Consider the following 20,332-nt stretch of genomic DNA (forward strand, 5'->3'; position numbering starts at 1 on the left):
TACGTAGGTATATAGGTTGGCAGAAGATTAAACCTTTTGGTACATATCTGAAGAGTACTGCTGGGAATTGAGATTCAGACAAGGAGAGAATGCTGAACATAGCAGGAGCTTAGTGTCCTTCTCTTACCCATCAAATGATGCCAAAACAAAGATGTGTTGGATTGATTATTTGCTGCCCTGGGTCTGTCGTATGATGAAGTGCGAGTAAATTCTCGAGCTTAGCTGAAAAAGCGATTTATAATAAAAGGAAGGTTGTGTCATCTGAAAGTGGGTGCAGTTCAGGTTTATAGGAGAAGCTGTCACAGTGTGCTTCTGTGAGTTGTTAGCACTTATTAATTTAAAAGCTTTCAAAAAGTCTTTAAAAATTATAATTGGTGACAGTGAATAATGCATAGCAGTAACATAAATTCTCACCCATCAAAAATCTTTTACAGTTTATCTTATACATATCTCTCCCTTCCTTGAACCCATGCAAGATTCTTCAGAAGGTGGCACAGTTTGTGGATTTACTGTGATGTGGAGTGACTGTGTCACTCCAAATGAAACCTTCAAATGAAGGCTATATACATTTTATTCCAATATACATTTTCCTTCAGTTAGCATGAAAGCTTTATTCACATTTTGTATGCTAAGTGCCTTCTTGGTTTATCCAAATGTCTAATCCTAGTCTTTTAGGTCTTTCTACTTTTGCTTCTCTGATTGCTTTTTCTCTTCATTCAATGGACCAGTTAATATTGCAGGAGAAGTATTGTAATGGCATAAAAACTCCCCCACAGGTACTTTGTGTGGGAGATTAACTGAAGCACTTATTATCAAACATTGCATTTTATCAAGTAATACTATTAACCAGGTACAATTCACTTAGGATCTGAGTTTAAAGAGCACTAAAATGTAATCCATTGAGAACTGAATTCTGCATTTGTTCATACGAACACTTTATCATCAAATTGTACAATGGAAGGATTTTATCATTTAATATAATAGTCTGTGTTTCTTCCCTTGAACAATATGATTATGAGAATCTATTTGTTCTAACCCATTCCTGTTGGTTTTCTGGGTCTGCACATGTTGGGCTATTCTATTAAAATTATTGTATTACGACTAGACAACTAGATTACTGCACTGGCGTTCTCCCTAAGTATGCCTCTTATTCCAGGTACAGAGTTGATGCTAAACAATCTATTATTAAGATGTTTACTCACAGGGCAGATGGTTTCAATGTAAGATAACATCATTTTTAAATACATTTCATGTAATCATTTATAACCTGTTTTCTCTTTCACTGCCTACCCAAGCGCTTGTCTTGTGAAGCACTACACAATGACACTATACAGATTGCATTAAGAAAATTGAACATCTGGGAATGATTATATCTAATCGAGGTCTTTTGATGACAGCATAAAAAGTGAGATCAAAACATAAACCATTTATAACCAGGCATCAGAATTTTCAAGGCTTATGTCTTGAAGTTGCTTATGATTTTTTAAAAAAATAATGTAGGCTGTTCTTTTTATGTCCTATTTTTGTTCACTTCACTCCCCCAGCACTGCATTGGAGTGTCAGCCTGCAAAGGCTCGGTGACAGTCTTAGCAATCCCCCAGCTAAATTACTTAGTCACTTTGTTTGTGGGACATTGCTGTGCACAAATTGGCTGCCATGTTGCCTACAAAATATACAGACATTACACTTTACAGTAAATCCTGTGAAGCACTTTTGACAACATACAAGATGCTTTATCAATTGCAAGGATTATTATTTGTATTAGTTGTATGGAAAGCCCAACGTCTAATTCTACATTTGAAGTTAATTACATGTTTCAGCTTCCACAGGTGAATTTTATGGTACAGTTTTTTAATCTGTGATCTCAACAGTATAAAGCATAAACTAATTGAGATGTTTCCCAGTATATAACGCCTGTGCAATACAATAGGATGAGACTATCCTATGGTCCACTAGTCTTGGGTTGGATTTAACTGTCCTTGATCCTTAATGCTTCTTTAGCAAATTCGCTGACAGCTAGTGGTGATTATTAGAACAAGGTAAAGGGAAAAGCTCTTGACAGCTCACAATATATTCTACCCATATATTCTACCCATATATATAATGGTGAGATAAAATACAGTAACTCTCTCTTCAATTAGAATATATTCTGTATGTATCATATCAGCATAGAAAGCGATGATAGAACTATTAAATAGTATGAAAGTATACTTTCATACTATTTAATAGTTTCATTCTGCTCCAAGAAGCTTTTATGATTGCAAAGTTGTTTTGGTCTTTAGTGTCAGAGAATTGTGATCACTTCAGAATCTTTCAATCTGTCTAGGGCTTTAATGAACTACAGCAAAACCAAGAAACCAAAGTCAAATTTTAGGGAGAGAAAAGTATAGAGAAACGCCAATTACCAGATCGGCAAAAGAACAAGCTGCAAAGAAAAGCATAATGGTGAAAAGGTTGCATCCGCCACTGTGAATTCAGTCAAAAATTTCCATTTTCAAAGATGAGCCATCAACAAACAATTATTATAGCTGCTGATCCATGGAATATTTGTCATTCACTTGATAGCATTGTTGTGCACAAATTGGCTGTCACGCTTGCCTACACAGTCACTACACTTCACATTAAATCTTGTGAAGTGCTTTGAGATGCCTTGCCAATGTGAAAGGTGCTATATCAAATGCAAGGATTATTATAAATGTAGTTAGTCGTAGGGAATGAAAAAGAAGAAAAAAACATTGCACTGTATGCATTCACTAATACCACTTCTGAGATATTAGACTGTGGCCAGAGTAGTCTCTTGGCACATATCAGATTAGGTTCAATTTTTTTACACATCAAGTTGCAATATTGGCCCTCAATATGTTTCTTATTTTCTGTTGACAACATTGTATAAATTCAGCTTTACTTATCATCTACTATTTCTACAGAGTTGATTTATGATTCTCTAGATTAACTATTTGGTTCGTACCCAAGCCACGTATTCCACAATCAATTATGTATATCCAATGGATTTGTAGATTTGGTTTGTGCATCTCAATTGCCTAAATGTCCCCCAAATCATTGATGTTACAACTTTATTTTGTGGTTTGAGTAGTTATTTGCCAGTTCTGTTCGATAATTTTTGTTTTATTTGTTACAGGGACTGATGATTCTTCTACAAAACTTACCGACGATGCACTGGGGTAATGAGGAGATCAGCGTTCTCCTGGCAGAGGCTTACAGGCTAAAATATGCATTTGCAGATGCACCAAATCACTACAAGCGATAAAACCAAAAGGAAGAAGAAAAGACTAAAATCTAGCTTTCCACATTTATCTCAACTCTTTTCAGTTAAATTGCAAAGTAATTTAATTTGTTTGGACTTGACATGTTGTCTACATAGAATTTTTTTTTGTCAATTTACCTAACGTTTCTCAGTTCAGTTCATTTGTCGCAATAGTTCAAGCTGATACATTTCAGGCGAGGTTTGAGCAAACTGCTAAGTATGTGGAGAGGTTGCGGTGGTGAAAATCAATCTCTTGCTTGGGAGGAAGTAGCATCAATATAGTAATGCAATATGTGGCTTTCCAAGTACACTGCTAAGGATTGGTTTTAATTTTTTTTTCTCTGCTTATTTTAATCATTACAGTAGTTATTTTGTTACGCTGTGTTCACCCAGGATTGTGCCTCAGTGTAGGTAGTATAATATTATCATTCTGTGGGGTTAATTTTGCAGTATTTCTTAATTAAGAAATCTTAAAATACAATAAAATTAATTTTTATGTGGTCAGCAGAAGAAACCATTTGGTGAATTTATCAGAAATCCTGTTAACTCTCACACAAAACTCCCACAAAAATTGATGAACTTATCAGAGGACCTCCCATTTAAGAAGTACTGTTATCACTAAGAAATTAACTAGCAATATGATAGTAAAATCATTGTTGATTTCTATTCCAACTTCCAGAAATTGATATAGTGCCTAACATTCAATGAAATATGTTGTTGAAATCTGCTATAACTAAATACCTTAAATGTTTGTCTTCAAGTGGAATATTGTTTTACGAACAACTTAAATAACTTGTCATTCATATATAAACTGAATCAAGATTGAACAATGAATGAGCTGATAGAATCTGTACTAAATAGCTTTGGTTGTCCACCCCCCCTCTCCCCCTCCAATAATATTTGTATGCCAGTTTGTCATCTCCTATTACTGCAACACATTCTAATGTACCAAAGAATCTACAGTAATGTTTGTTTATGGCTCTCGTTTATATAGGAATTATGTAATTGACATTCTGCTATAGCAATTTATATGACTTCCAAAGACCATTTTACAGAAAGGGGGCTGCTGAATCTGCTTCGAACTAAAGTAACTGTCATACATGAGACACTTGATTGTCACAGTGGAATATGTTCTACCCAATCCGAAAATTGTGAAGTGTGGAGCTCATTGACCTATATACTACTTACATTATTGTAAATAGAAATGTATTCTAACTAGAATAAAGGATAATAACAATTGCATTTAAAAAGTGTGGATGCAAATTTCAAATCCATTACTTTGCTTTCAAGATAAATTCTTTAAAATATTATGACTGAATTGACAAAAGGTACCACAAGAAATTAGCCAACTAATTTGAAATGAAGGAACAATGCAGTATATTTTGCAGCAGGAAGATGCTCCAACAACATTTATTTTCTAATTATGTGTCCCTGGAGTCAGAGTGATGTTTGTGATATACTGCGCTTCCAGCCACCAGAAGAAGACCCTACTTAGATTATTTTAGTTTAAAAAAACTCCTACAAAAATTGACCTCATTAACTAGCGTTGGATTTCAGCTGTATTTCTAAAACAATAGAACCGCATCAAAATTGATCATAACATGCAATTGTACTTGACCTTCCTCCGCTAACTAACTGTTAGCATTGTGCATGGAGAGTAACATAAAGTAGGACATAACATTTCCATTTATTCACTTCATTACAAAAAAAGACAACTTTACAAAGACCACTGGAGAAATTATTTAATGTCTATAGAACCTTGCATAAGAAATGTCCAGTTCTTTTTTTGTAATTCAGAAAATGGCAGCTAAGGATGCACACAAATCATATTAACTTAGTTTTCAGATAGCAATTTGGTCCTCTGTAGCTGGGTAGCAAAATAGTTTTTATTTCCTCTCTGTGACTTTGCATCCAACTTAGCATATGGGATCAGAGGAGGGAAAATCAGGGCTAGCTTTTTAGCGAGGGTGCAATGATATTTTATTCTGGAGTGTTTTCTATGTTTGTAAAATTGTGCATCTAAGAGACGCAATTAAAACTGATGCAAAATGCTTATCTCTGCTGGGTTTCTGAATTCAATGGACTAAAATATATAGCTGAACCTCTGCTGTATTATATTTGTCATATATATTTTATATATTGATTGTATTTGTGGGTGGAGTCCTGTATCATAGTGGTTACAGCACTCCCCTCTCAAGCGAGAGACCTGGGTTCGATTCCCAGCGGGGCAAAACGTTGAGCAAGTTTCCTCACTCCACACACACGCCTCTGTTTACTTAGCAGCAAGTAGGAACCCGGTTGTTAGTCGATTGGCGGATCGCTTTTCCAGGGGTAATAATTCCTTCAAAACATAATAATAATAAATTAGTCACTTCAATCCATGACTGTTTGTGGGACACTGCTGTGCGCAATTGGCTGCTGCGTTTCACCCACAAAATATACAGTCAATTCACTTTATGGTATATTCTGTGAAACGCTTTGAGATGTCTCGAAGACATGATAAGAGACCATATCAAATGCAAGGATTATTATTATTATTTGAGCCTGGTCTGCAAATGTTCACGGTTGATAGTTTGATGATGGCAAATTACCAAGATTTATAAATCCGTTCCTTTTGTTTACCGCAAATAGGAAAGCAATTCCATGTTTCTTTTTAATTTATATTATGGTTTTAACACACTTTTCTCTTGGAAAATTGGATGATTGACTTTGCATGAGAAGTGGGGTATGAGTAGATGAGGGCAGTATGAGTTGTTAACATAAGATCACAAGAGAGATTTGGATGATGAATACCCTTTGGCCCATTTGATCTCATCCATTATATCTACTGCTGTCCTACGCTATCATCAAACTTTTTTTAAAATGAGTCCAGCACACTGGCTCTAATCATCCTTCTTGGTCCAGACATTAATTACCCCCTGGGAAACATTAGGTTGTTAGTCAACTGGCACATCACTTTCTGGGACTAGTAATCCCTCAAAAAAAAATTGATAATCCAGTAAATCTGTGAGTTTTATTGAAATAATAATTTGGTCAACTGTTTGTGAGAGACTGCTGTGCGGAATTGGCTGCCAGGTTTCGCCCACAAAATACAGTCAATCCACTTTACAAGGGATATTGGGATGCCCTCCCAATGTGAAAAACGCTTTACAAATGTAATTTTGTTGTTATTTTGTTGTTGTTACAATATAATCTCTGAAGCACTTTGAGACAACGTGATGAGGCGCTATATCAAAGTGCAAGGATTATTATTATGAAAGAAATATTTCCTGATTCTGCCCTGAAATTGCCTTTGCACCCCTAAACCTGTTCTATCTCAGGAAGCTTTTTGAGACAACCTCTTGACATAAAAGGCACTATATAAATCAAAATTGTTGTTGGATCTGAAAGTGTGACCACTGATGGTGGGGTGGGCCTGGAGGGGAACGTGGAGCAGGCCTGTGGAGCGAAGGGAGCAGTCGAGTTGATATGGTGTTAGCAGGTGTCCTCTCCCGCACCAGGCTCCCGCACCCCCATCCTCACCCGACTCTACAGGCTTCCCATCACACAGAGGATACAGTTCAAGATCCTGGTCCTTACTTTCAAAGCCCTCCATGGCTTTGCTCTCCCCTACCTCTGTGACTTACTATCCCCCATACCAACCTACCCATTCCCTCCGCTCATCCGGCTCCGTCCTGGTTCATGTGCCCCGCCTGCCCCACCATTGGTGGGTGGGCCTTCAGCCGCTCTGCCCTCACCCTCTGGAACTCCATCCCGCTATCCCTCCGCTTCGCCCCCTCCCTTGCCTTCTTCAACCCATCTCAAGACCCTCTTCTTCAACTGGCCTTCGGTCACCTTCCTTTCTCCACCCCCCCCCCCCCACCCCGCCTTCCATCCTCTCCAATCGCGACCCCCAGCTCGGATCCGAAACACAGACTGTCCAGCGCCTTGGGACATCTTCCCGACGTGAAAGGCACTATACAAACGTAATTTTTGTTGCTGTTGTCACAGAGGTAGGAGGGAGCAAGGATGTGGAGGGCTTTGAAGGCAAGGACTAGGATTTTGAACTCTGTCCCCTGGGGAGCCAGTGGAACCGGGCTAGGGTGGGCCATGATAGGGTCATGGAAGCTGGTGCGGGAGAAGACACGAGTTGCAGAGTTCTGGATGGAAGAGTTGGCAAGGCTGATAACCAGGGAGTTGGCGTATTCGAGCACAGATGTAATAAATATGTAAATGAGGGTTTTGGCGGCCTGAGGGGTGAGGCAGTGGCAGAGCTGGGCGATGTTGCGGAGGTGGAGAAGGCATAGCTGGTCATGGCACAGATGTGGGGTAGAAAGAACAGTTGAGGGTCAAATAAGACATCAATTCCGGACTGGCTTAGCAAGGTGGAGTGTACAACCATGGATGGTGACGCTGTCAGCGCCTGAGGTGAGGAGACGCTGACAGGAGCCAATTAGGAGACCCTCAGTCTTGTTGACGTTCAACTATAGAAAATTAGCTCTCATCCAGGACTTGATGTCTGACAGACATTCTGTCAGGACAGCAATGGTCCTGGAGTCAAGAGTGGAGGCAGAGAGATAGAGTTGGGCGTCATCCACATACATGTGAAAGCTGACCCCATGTCTGCTGATGACGTCACCAAGAGGGACCATGTACATGTTGAAGAGGAGAGGACCGAGGACAGAGTCCTGAGGAACACCGCACGAGACAGTATGGGGGCTGGAGGAGAAGTCATTTATAGAGACAAAGTGGAGATGGTGTGAAAGGTAGGATCCGAACCAGTCAAGGATAGGACGGTGGAGGTGAAAAGAGGCGGTGGAGGAGCATAGAGTGGTCGGCAGTATCAAACACAACAAAGAGGTCAAGTTTTGTGCTCCTTTTGGTTGTTGATTATGCCATTATGCCAACAGTTCATTACAGTTTAGGTGTGTAGTTATAACAACATTGTGCTTGGAAGTAGTTTGATTTGCTGTTTATTGCTTTGGTGATTTCTGGAATGCTTCAGTTGGGAATTGCAAGAGTATCAGATTTTTTTAGGTTAATCTGTAAAGTGCTTTTTTGAAATACCCACAGAATTAAGTGCGTAGTGCACCCAGAGGAATAACAATAGCTTTTTGGTTAAAGTACAATAATGTAATAGTTTTTCTTTTGAAGAATTTCTAATCTTTAATTTGTAATTTTTAAAGATTTCTAATGCTAAATAAAAAATCCCTTTCTCTCCCTCGTTACACTATCTCACCTCCAAAAAAAGAATGTTTAGAATGTTGCTTGGTATACAACTCTAAATAATATACAAGGTTACTCTTTATTTTCAAGGGAAATGGAAATGCATATGCTAAGTATTTAAAAATGCATGAATGAAATTTTACTGAGCCTGAAATATGTTGTAATTTTTGTGCAATGCAGTATTCACTTGAGGAGTTGAAGGAAAAGAGGTTGTAAAAGTATATAAAACAGAAAAAGTATCAGTGCTCTGGGAGACAAATCCCTTAAGTGATGTAATTTATTTTTCAAAAATGTATAGTTGCGCACTATTAAATGGAAGTCCTTTATGCCGCAGGTAAACATTAAATCAAGGGCACGGCACTTTAAATTAAATTAATGCAGATGTTACAAATGCTAAATCAGAGAAATTGAGGCATATCATCACCGAGAGCTTCATTGTCATCAGCTAGTCTTCAAGTTTTGTTTAATAGGATATCTGCCCTACCTGCACTAGACGAAAGACTCCTAAGTAATTTATTACAGCTCTATCATACAATACGTGGGTCTCTCCTGGCCTTGGGTTACATCAGATAAATAATGCATTTGGAAATGCAATTGAAATTTAGAATTCCATCTCTTAAGTATTGAAATGAATATTATAAAACAGATAACTTTCTAGAACATGTTTAATACATTTTATGCTAGTAATCTACTGCAAGACAGCTGGCATGAATATTGGAGCTCTCTCCAGTACACTATCTGACTGTTTGAATAATTCAGCTGCTGTTTCAACCAAACACTTGTACCGTCTCTGAATCAGTAAATTTAATGTGATATTTACCATAATGACGATTAGCCCAGTGAAATAGAAATCTGATCTATTATTTATATATTCAACACCTAACTCAATGTGCACTAACTTGATACTTTTCAGTCAGAAATTGTACTTTTCTTCAAAAGACCAAAGAAAGTTTTTTAAGTGTGTTGGCCCTATTTTTTCTTCTTTGGAACAGCCCAAGCCATTATTCTGGTTTAGAGAGTGGCAGGTGACAACTGACACTTTGTGATTAACCTACCAGGAGCTGAGGTGACGGTCTAGTGATGCCAACTCGTTATCCAGTGAAGCTTCAGTAAATGTTAGTTTCACCCGAAATCCAAGTTTCCTAATTCATAGAATTCATACTATAAAAGCAGAGTTTTGTCCCTTATTTTTGAAATTGAGTGAAATTGAGTCAACACTGAAGTTCATTTCATTTAGGGTGGGACAGTGGGGATGATGATGATTGAATACTAATAACAATAACAATCCTTGCACTTGATATAGCATCATATCAAATTGTTGCGACTTCTCAAAACGTTTAACAGAATACACCGTACAGTGATGTGACTGTGTGCACTTTGTGGGTGAACATGGCAACCAATTTGCATACAGTAATGACCCACAAATAGCCATGAAGTGAGTGACCAATTTTATTTGGGGATTGTTGGCCAGAAACTCCCTTCTTTTTTTGAATAGTGCTATGCGATCTTTATTGTCCACCTGGCCAGGCAGATGTTCTTTTTGCTTGATTGCCTTTAACGATTAGGCAGTTTGCACAGATCCTTACCCCAAGGTATGGAGTGGGCGGATCAGCAGGCTTTCTAATACGGTAAGTTTTACATGCACTGGGTAAGGAGCAGCCTTGTATGTTCCAAATGTGTGCTATGTGATCCTGCAACCATGAGTGTTCCAGGTCCCATTCAGGAAATACTGGCTTAATACAATTTGAAAAATCAAGGTAAAATGCTAATCCCTAAATATAGTTGCTTGTGCTGTTGTGGAAGTGACTGAAAGAAGTGAATTTCTTTTTCAATTATTTTATTTGCAAACTGGTGCATTGTTGACATTACTCTGAAGAAGCAAAATTATAGAGAGTGGCACTTTGTATTTCATGATTTTATTTTGGTCCTCAAAAACACTTCGCAAACTCAAACATGGAAATACAAAGAACTGACCACATTCTAGGAGGAAAAATACTGTGGCGTAGTGCAGTCACAGAACCGTCACATTAAACTACAGCTAATTGCTATGTTTCTCCAATTTGCTCCTCATAAAGCACATCTCTTATCATGTGAAGTTTGTCAGTGATTGTTTGCATCCTCTTCCAGTTGCCACACATGAACACCTCAGTAAAGGGTGCTGGAGAGAACCAGGAACCTTAGTTGGCATTCCCTTGTCTAACCCTGGAAAGACTGGGGTGTATTTAGCCTTCCCGTGAAGTCCTGGACGAAACTCAACACAGAACGGGTGCAAACAACAGGTGTCTAAGATGTAAACTAAAGTCCTATCCAACATCATCTGGGCTACATGGCTTTGTTTCTTATTTGTTTGAGAATTAGTGCAACATTTTGAGTAACCTGGTTGTAAGTAGATTGGCGGATCGCTTTTCTGGGGTTAATAATCCCTTTTTAAAAAAAATGTGGTCACTCAATCCACGACTGTTTGTGAGACACTATTGTGCGCAATTAGCTGCCGCGTTTTGATTGATAATTATTAAATGAAATCAGTGATAATTCCAACTAAAGCTACATTGTAGTAGAAATAACAAGAATTCGGCAACTTTATAATCCTGCATCATTCTTTGTCATTGAAAAAGCTCCCATCTGGATTTTATTCCTGCTTCCAGATGCATGAACAGAGCACATTGTAAATTACAAACTGATATAAAGCAAAATGTAACAAATTGCTGCAATTAATTTCAAGCATATTCTGTAAGAGCATAATTTACAGTTACTGCCTCAGCTGGCACCAAAAATTGTAAATCTAAATGACCTTAATCTCCAGTTTTCAAAATGAAATTAGTGCTCACAACAATCTAAATGCTTTTTTTCATTCAATACGATGCTGCACACTTGACTCGTCAAACAGAATCACATAATTACTAAATGGTGCAGGTCAACACATTCAAAGGCAATCATATGGCTAGTTTGGGAAATGTTAGCACTGGTGCTCTCCACTGTGTCATTTCAAAACTCTACTCGGTTGGTGGGAGTGCAGTATTGTGTGAATGGTATGAATCCAAAGCTGTCAACTTCTCCTTCCAATGAACAATAGGCCATCTCTTTGTCAATTAAGTAGAAACATCGTTTGGAAATGGTAGTGGTGAAGATGGAGAACAAAATGTGTGCAGATATGCCAAGAAATCTGATTACGCTCTGACAATTTGTGGCGAATTTGAAGTGTGGTCTGGAATACTCTGTTGTCTGTCAGATCTAGGTGACTATGAGTGCTAGCAAACTGGTTAAATGCATGGAAAATAAATTGACGCATTTCTACACTAAATTAAACAAGTGATGATGAAAATATCTGATGGAAGTATCTGCTTGTCATCATTGGCTGAAGCTCAACTTTCTCAATCTGAATGAATCTGAATTAATATTCCAGGTAAGGTAGTTTTTAACGAGGATATATCCAAAGTTAATTAGGTACCTTACAAATTCCCACCTGTGCCTCAATTTGAATAAGCCTGTCATCCTACTGCAATAACATACATTACATTATATTTGATCATAGCTGAAGTGGTTGAATTTGAGTTTGAATTTGGTATTTTTCTGACAAGAGGAAACATTAATAAAAAGCAATAGTGCTGACTCTCCCCCCGCCCCAACTGACTTCATTTATTTTGATGACACTGAATTTATCAGTTAATCTAGGTATTCATAAGAACATAAGAAATGTTAGACGAATAAAGATCAAGGTCCATCTACTTCGCCTTCCACCTTCCTGGCGGTCGCATGTGTTCATATACTTTTATTTAGACACTTTGAATTTAATTTGCAGGAAGTTACAGGGATTGACTCAGGCAATAATATCATGAATGTTAAAATGCAGTCGGTGGTAGCGTTTCTTTTTTGATGATAAGATTTTTTTTAGGGTAAAGTGGAAATTATACATAAGAACATGCCAATCAGTGTCATAGGCCTCTGCGGCTACCTATCTGCCTTAATTCAACTAATACTTTCACCCAATTAACTGAAACTTAAACTGATGGTAGGAAATGTGAAATGAGGATTCCACTGCAATTATTGATTTTTCAAATCTGCCTCAAATAGGAACCATCAATCCGATTATTGAAAGGTACGATCCAGTGATACCCTGATCTCTGCTGCTAAATTGTCAAGCAAATAGCTCTTAGAGCAGAAGATAAGAGAGCCGGAAGTTTTTAGACATCAGGACATCAGATCATTGACATTCTCCGATTCGTGCTCAAGTAACATGAAATCTATAATGAGGTCAAGAAACTGCATCACAAGCATGGCTTGAAGTAAATGGTGCCGTGTCGAACAAAGCTCACTGTATTCTGCAGGGAAGCAAGAAAACATTTCAGCATTAAGTAATGGCAACAAGGAATTAAATACAGAGAGAGAGAAAGTAAAAAAAGGTGTATATGGAGAACACCCCTTTTTGGTGAAGTTACTCATGCAAATAGAAAATTCTGAACTTGTGTATGCATTTCTCTGATGTAATATTTAGTTTATAGATATTCCAAAATTACATAAATTATAAATGTTAGTGAAGGAGCACTTTGATTTTAACTATTGCAATTTAGTTATGTTAGGAGCAATTCTTCACTTTTACTGGATTCTTAAATTGTCTCATTGTTTATTCTTTGTTTAAAAGTTAAACCTGTGCATAATCCTTACCACAAACAGGCATTAATTAAAAATAATTATTCATGTCACGTATTAACAAACGTAACTAAACAACAATCATTAATATCTCTCAAACACGCCTATGCAAGTTAGAACATTCAATAATTGATTTCAATAAATCTAACTGAATTTAAGATCGCAATTAATCTAATTGATTAAAATAGAAAAGCTTTCAGTTTAACCCTTCTATTTAATTATTCCAAAATATTATATCATTATTTTAAATTAGAATGAAAATTCATAATTAATAAGTCAGTTAAAAAAGTAATATAGTTTAATAAATGTGAATAAATTGCATAGCAAATTAGATCATTTAAATGTAAATACACCAATTGATCAATTGAACAGTTTCATTTAAGCAAAGAACTTTTAAATTCATATTTAAAAATCAAAATTCCATTTGTTTTATATTATTTTCAACCATTAGATTGAATTGTTCTGTAAAAATAGCTGTCCTTGAAAATTTCTGACAGTAATGATGCTTATTCAATGCAATGACAATTCCATTATTCAAGAAATTGTAAGAAGTAGAATAAATATTGATCTGTTTCCCTATCTATAATGAAGATCGGATGCAATTGTTTTCTATTCAATTGCCATTCACTGTTTTGCCTCCTGGTCATTAGATGTTTGTTGTGCTCAGTTATTCATGAGATCAAGAATTTGTTTTTGTTGCTATTTCTAATGTTTGGTAGGGAACAATTTGTCAAGAGGACAGACTTTTGAACTCATCAAAAATCAAAGGATCTGATGATCCTATGAATGAATTGCTACATCTAATTTAAAAACCAACCTGCTCAGGTAACTATGAAAACTGTACTACACATTTGTAGCATCCCTATTCCAATCACATCTCAGCGCAGGCAGCGACACTGCTTTCATTATATCCTTATGAAAAGACCGAAACTCGGCTGATGAATATTTAGTTTTGAAGAAACAACAAAATCTTTTGGGGACCCTGTGAACAACTTTAATCATTATTATTATATCATCATTATTAAATGATACAAAAATTAAATTATTAATTATTAAATGATACAAAACTGCTCTTCTCTTTCCCCTCCCCCCTCCCCATCCCTCCACCCCCATTGGCCTGAAACCCATTAGAGTTGTCTGAGTGCCGGCATTTTGTTACCGCTTCATGGAGCACTGACCTAACTTAGTTTGACCTGAGGAAATAAGGTTTTGACACGATGGCCCAAATGATCTTCTGTACTGTAAAGTTTCTATGTTGTCAGTAGTAGCTCAGTAACAATCTCATCCTTGAATCAGAAGGATGTGGGTTCAAGGACTTTGAACTCAAAGTTCATCATGGCTGACTTTGCTGGGGTGTGCTGTATTGTTGGAGTTCCCATTCTCCAGATGAGATGTTAAACCAAGGTCCCATGCCCTTATTCAGTTAGGCATTAAAGATCCCATGGCACTATTCATCAAGTGGAGGGAGTTTCTGCTGGTGTTGTGGCCAACAATCCCCAATTGATCACTTGCTTCACGGCTGATTGTGGGACTTATGTGCAAATTGGTCGCCACATTTTCCTGCAAATCAACAGTCATTACACTTCACATTAACATTCTGTGGAGATCTTTGAGTCATCTCGACAATGTGATAAGGCGCTATTATCGAATGCAAGGATTATTAAAAAAAGTCCTTATTGATCATTTATCGTAAATGCAGAAATATGATGCAGTAATTACACTCTATAAAAGAGGTCGTTCCTTAATTCCTCTCATAAATGAACATACAATATCCATACTTTAAACAAATCCAATGTTCTCAATGAAAAAATTAAACTTCTCCTTCAGAGCATTATTATGAGAAAATCTTTAATCATAAATGGATAAAGTATTACCACAATCATTTGACAGAGAGTGACAATTCTATCAATGGAATTGTTATATCAGCAGTGAATAGCAAAGCAATTTGAACAAATCCAACAAACATATCACTGGTCAGCTAATCGGGTATATTTTCTGTTTGTGACACTAAGGACAGCACAAAAATTATTTCCGACAGTGTTTGGTTGACAAACTATCAAACTTTGAGTATGGCAAGTTGCATTAAAAAAAGGAGAACGTATACCCAACACAGCCATGCCTCTGATAGTAGCCTGCAGAAACCTTAACAAACCCTGAAAAAGATAAATATACCAAAATCCTTGAATGTGATATTGATGGAGTGACCTGGAAAATGATGAGAGTCTCTAACCGTGACACATTTTTTAACTCAAGACTGTTGCATCAGTCTTATCTGACACCAGGTAGATTGAAAAGAACAGAGTGATGAGCAGGGATAAATGTTGGCGATACTATGGAGCTGGAAGAGACCTGCTTCAAATGCAATAAGAGTTAACATTCTTATGGCATTTAAGGGGTTTGAAATACAATATTTAGTAACAAGAGTTGCAGTAGGACAAGGCATAGGAGTTGCAAATAATGAATAGGAGTAGCAAATTTTGACTCCTTCAGAAAACTGGAAGTGTTGGGGAATTCATTGGATCAGAGTTCTCGCAGGTTGGAATTGATGCACATCTCAAAATTTATCTCTTTGACTGTGTTTTCAGCCATCTTTCCCCTCCCCAGGCCCCTCGGTTTCCTCTCCATCACTTTAATCTCCCAACCCAAACTCGAGTGCTCATCCAACATTGTGAAGCGCTTTGAGACATCCTCCTGACATGAAAGGCTGTATAAATGTATGTTGTCTTGTATCTAGCTATTGGCTTCATGGTTATTGGTTGGGCATACTATCTACAAAACCTTGCTGTTGAATCCTGCAATTTTTGGATAATTAAGTTCTCAAGAATAATTTGGAACTAAATCAAGAACCAAAGAATAATTCTAACAATTGGAATTGTTCAATATGGGAGCTTCCTAATGGCCTCAACCCCACCGTTATTTAGTTATTTTGTTTTTCTGTCTTTTTTTCCCAATTAACTACCAAATATTGAATTTAATTTGATAATCAGCCACTATGCCCTGAAACTCTGGAACACTCTTCCTCTATCTCTCTGCCTTGCCACTTCCTTCCCCATTTTCAGGTCGCGCCTGAAGACCTTCCTATTCGACTGTACCTATTGTTCACCTCCTCCTCCCCCTGGCTTGGAGTCATACTCCGCCACTGTCAAGCACTCTGGGATGTTACCCTGCATGAGGTATGCCATATAAATGCAATTTGGTGAAGTTGTTGTAATGCAACATGTAGCCATTTGGTTTGTGGAAGTCCTTAGCAGGATGGAATTCAAGCTGGGCATGTTTTAAAGTTTACATAGTTAAAGTAATGTTTAAGTACATCCACTATGTGGTGGAGTATTGATTTGTATAGGTTTGATCCCTGAGTAATAGATAATCTCAGCTAGGGCAGCAGTGAGAGCAAAGAGGAGGGGAATAAAAGTTCCTGCTCCTGATAACTCTAGTAATCCTCTGCCGTAGAGTGCAGATTCAAGACTGGGAGGTGAGGACAAGATCAGACTGTGATGCTTCTCATAGTCAATAGACTGTCAACATTCACTTTGCTGATCAATTGTGAAGAAATGGCATTATGCCATGTCTGTAGCATCTTGATACAGCACAAGTGCAATTGACGTAGGGTAAAGTGTCCTGGCCAACACTCCTCCAGATCAAATTGGTCCTTGTTCACTTCATGGCCATTTGTGGGACACTGCTATGCACACACTGGCTGCTGTGTTTACCTACAGATTCACAGTCACTATATTTTGCAATAAATCATGTGAAGTACTTTGAGATGTTCTGCGGATTTGTTAAGACCCTCACGAAATATACTAAAGTAAATTATGCATTGGAAATGTCCACTTGCCAGACAATTCCTTATTGAGATTTATAGATTCTCCCATAAGGAGCATTGCCATGGGCAAAAATCAGTGAGAAATATTTTGTTGCCTCATGATCATGAAAACCTTGTTGGAACCTACAAGGATTTCCCACTTGTTTGCCAGTGACCTACGAATAATTTTTAAAAGTAAAAAATTGCAATAAAAAATAATAGGAATCGAAAACAAATTCCCTCACTAAGTTGTGGCCCAGCATTACACCAATTTAATTTTCAAATACTTGAGTGACAAGCCATTCTCCACATGTTGTGTGCGCGGAACTTTCCCACGATCTCCACTTCGTGTCCACCAACGGCTTCTCCTCCAGTCCCCGCATTGTCAGATGTGGTGTCCCTCAGGGCTCTGTCCTCAGTCCCATCAACTTCAATCTATATATGCGCCCACTCTGTGATGTCATCCGCAAACGTGGTCAATTTCCACATGTATGCAGATGACACCAAACTATCTCACCGCCTCCACCCTCAACTCCAGGACTATTGATGTCCTGGCAAATTGTCTGTCTGACATCAAGTCCTGGATGAGAGACAACTTCCTCCAGCTCAATGTTGGCAAGACAGGCCCTCCTGCTTGACTCCCAGCTTGCCTCCGCACCTCAACTCCTGACATTTATGGCTGCACTTTTCACCTCACTGAGTCAATCCAAAACCTCGGTGTCCTTTTCGACCCTCAGCTACCTTCAAACTCCGCATTCATGCCGTGATCTGTTCTGCCTCTCCACACCTCTGCAACATTGCCCGCCTCTGCCACTGCTCTCACCACAGGCCGCTGAGATACTGATCTACACTTTCATCACGTCCCGGCTTGGCTACACCAACTGTGCTAGCTGGGCTTCCCAACTCTCCCTCCTTGCTCCCTCCTACCTCTCCGACCTACTATCCCCCTACCTACCTGCCCGTACCCTCCGTTCCTCTGGCTCCGGTCTGCTCCACGTCCCCCGCCCCAACCGCCCTACCATCGGTGGTCGGGCCTTCAGCCTCTCAGCCCCCAGGCTCTGGAACTCCATCCCCCAGTGCCTTCGCCTTGCTTCCTCCCTTTCCTCCTTCAAGGCCGGTCTCAAAACCTTTCTCTTTGACCGAGCCTTCAGCTCCCCTCTCGACTCTCTTCCCCCTCCTCGCTCCCTCCCTTCCCTCCCCTTACCCTGACCATTTCCCCCTCCTCGCTCCCTCCCTTCCCTCCCCTCACCCTGACCATTTCCCCCCTGCTCGGGTCATGACCCAACTGTGCAGCGCCTTGGGACGTCCTCCTGACGTGAAAGGCGCTTTATAAATGGAATCTTGTTGTTGTTGTTCACAAGCTGCAGATTATTCAGAACTCTGCAGCTCGTGTTCTCTCCTGCACCAGGCTCCGCGATCCAATCACCCCCGTTCTTTCCTGGCTTCACTGGCTCCCCATCCCACAGAGAATCAAGTATAAAACTCGTGTTCTCACCTTCAAAGCCCTCCACAGTCTTGCTCCTCCTTATCTCTCCGACCTCCTAACCGCATATCAGCCTGTCCGCTCCCTCCACTCGGTGGACACCAGCCTGCTTCAGGTCCCCTACACTTCCGCCCCCACTGCCAACCATCCCAATTCCCTGGGACACTCTTCAAGTGTAATTTGTTGTTGTTGCTGTGTGTGTGGGGTTGTTCAGAGTTCAGAGTAATCAAAACCTAGTTTGGTACTGATTTCAGGACAAAGCTTCTTCAGGCATTTACTAGAGAATTAGATAAGCACATCCTGAGGAAAGTTTTTGAGAGCATGAGGAAAAAGCAATGAGTACGGGTTAGAATACTTGGCTTCATTTAGGTGCAAATAGCAATAGTAACAAATGGGTGGAATGGTCTCTTACTAATGTTGTAGATTTTTTATGTTGTAGATTTCTCTGGCTTGTTTGCCTATGTTTTCCTACCACCAGAGCTGGAATGCTCTCCTACATGCACTTAATCATTGAACAGTCTTGCTACGAAATAACCACAACCTGACGAAATGCAAGGCAACATGTTAGACAGCAGGTTGAACCCAGGATTTAACAATGTTTTAACTCTTTTTGCCTGTGAAGGCCAATATCTGACTAGTTTAATTACTTAATAGTTTTTTTTTCAATTAATGGCTAAGTCCAATTCACGTATGGATTATGATTAGTGTCCAGAATTAATCTATTAAAACCATGGTTGTCTTAGGGTTATTATTAAAACAGTGGAGTCCTGTAGCTCAGTGGTTAGAGCACTCGCTTTGCAAGTGAGAGACTTGAGTTCAATTCCAGGCAGAGGGCGAAACCTTGGGCAAGTTTCCTTACTCCACACGCCTAATAATAATGCCTTCAAAAAAACAAAAACAATAATAAATTGGACATTTTCAATCCATGACTGTTTGTGGGACATTGCTGTGCCCAATTGGCTGCCGCGTTTGCCCACAAATATACAGTCAATTCACTTTACAGTATATTCTGTGAAGCACTTTGGGACGTCTAGAAGACGTGAAAAGCACTATATCAAATGCAAGGATTATTATTATTATTATACTGAAATTGTACATATTCAAGGTCTCTTATATATTTAACCTTCACGATTATGAATAGCAGGTCTGGTTGATGAGATGTCAAGGAAAGCTGTATAAAATAGTCAAGTTCCTTTTTATTAAATTGCTTTGTTTTGTTCTGCTCCAATGGTTGCCTCTGAGTTAATTTCTTTATGTCCTGATTTTATGTCACACATAAAAAAATATACACTTCCAACCCAAATTAATATTAGTAAAAGGATGTTTAGGGAAAATGTATTTACAACAAATGGCACACTTATCACATGCTGCTTTTTGCAAATTTTGATGTTTCAATAAACAAACCGAATTTGTATTAATAAAATGTAATCATCAGTCATTCCATAAACTGTGGGCTTGGACAGACTCACGTTAATTTCAAGGTAACAGCACACCTTTTTATCTTGTCAAATATTGCACGGTCTATTTACTTCTATGTTCCTAATTTCCATGCTGCTCACATTGAGTCTATCATTACAGATATTTTCCAAAGGCAAAAACAGTGAAAATGTATGACCTGCATAAAAGTAAATTATTCCACTTCCTCTTCAGATTTAAACCTTTTGCTTTACATATTAAAAAATACTAGAATCCATGTAGATTTTTAAAATCTAGGTGGTTTGAAAATTGTGTTCATTGAATTTGCTGGTTGATAATACTTGATCTTTAGTTGTCTGTGATTAATAATCTTGTCCTTGACACCAGAGTCTCAATGAGAGCACTCAGACAATTTCCAGGTCCAGAACATTTGTTAGACTGTTTAATATCTAAACTGGTATTTGATAAATATCCACTAAAGTATGTTTAAGTTTCAGAAACATTTGTCATAAAA

At 38.4% G+C, this 20,332-nt stretch overlaps 1 protein-coding gene across 1 annotated transcript in view; it reads left to right on the plus strand.

The window, feature by feature from the left end:
• tbc1d22a (TBC1 domain family, member 22a) overlaps positions 1–5,320 on the plus strand; it is a 237,953-nt gene extending 232,633 nt beyond the window's left edge. The window contains exon 14 of the mRNA XM_007890990.2: positions 3,140–5,320. Coding sequence (XP_007889181.1) covers positions 3,140–3,268 — 129 coding nt within the window. The 3' untranslated portion in view covers positions 3,269–5,320. The remainder of the gene's footprint in view (positions 1–3,139) is intronic.
• Positions 5,321–20,332: the final 15,012 nt, after the last annotated feature.

The sequence above is a fragment of the Callorhinchus milii genome, unplaced genomic scaffold (assembly GCF_018977255.1).
Source record: "Callorhinchus milii isolate IMCB2004 unplaced genomic scaffold, IMCB_Cmil_1.0 Scaffold5, whole genome shotgun sequence".
Lineage (NCBI taxonomy): Eukaryota > Metazoa > Chordata > Chondrichthyes > Chimaeriformes > Callorhinchidae > Callorhinchus > Callorhinchus milii.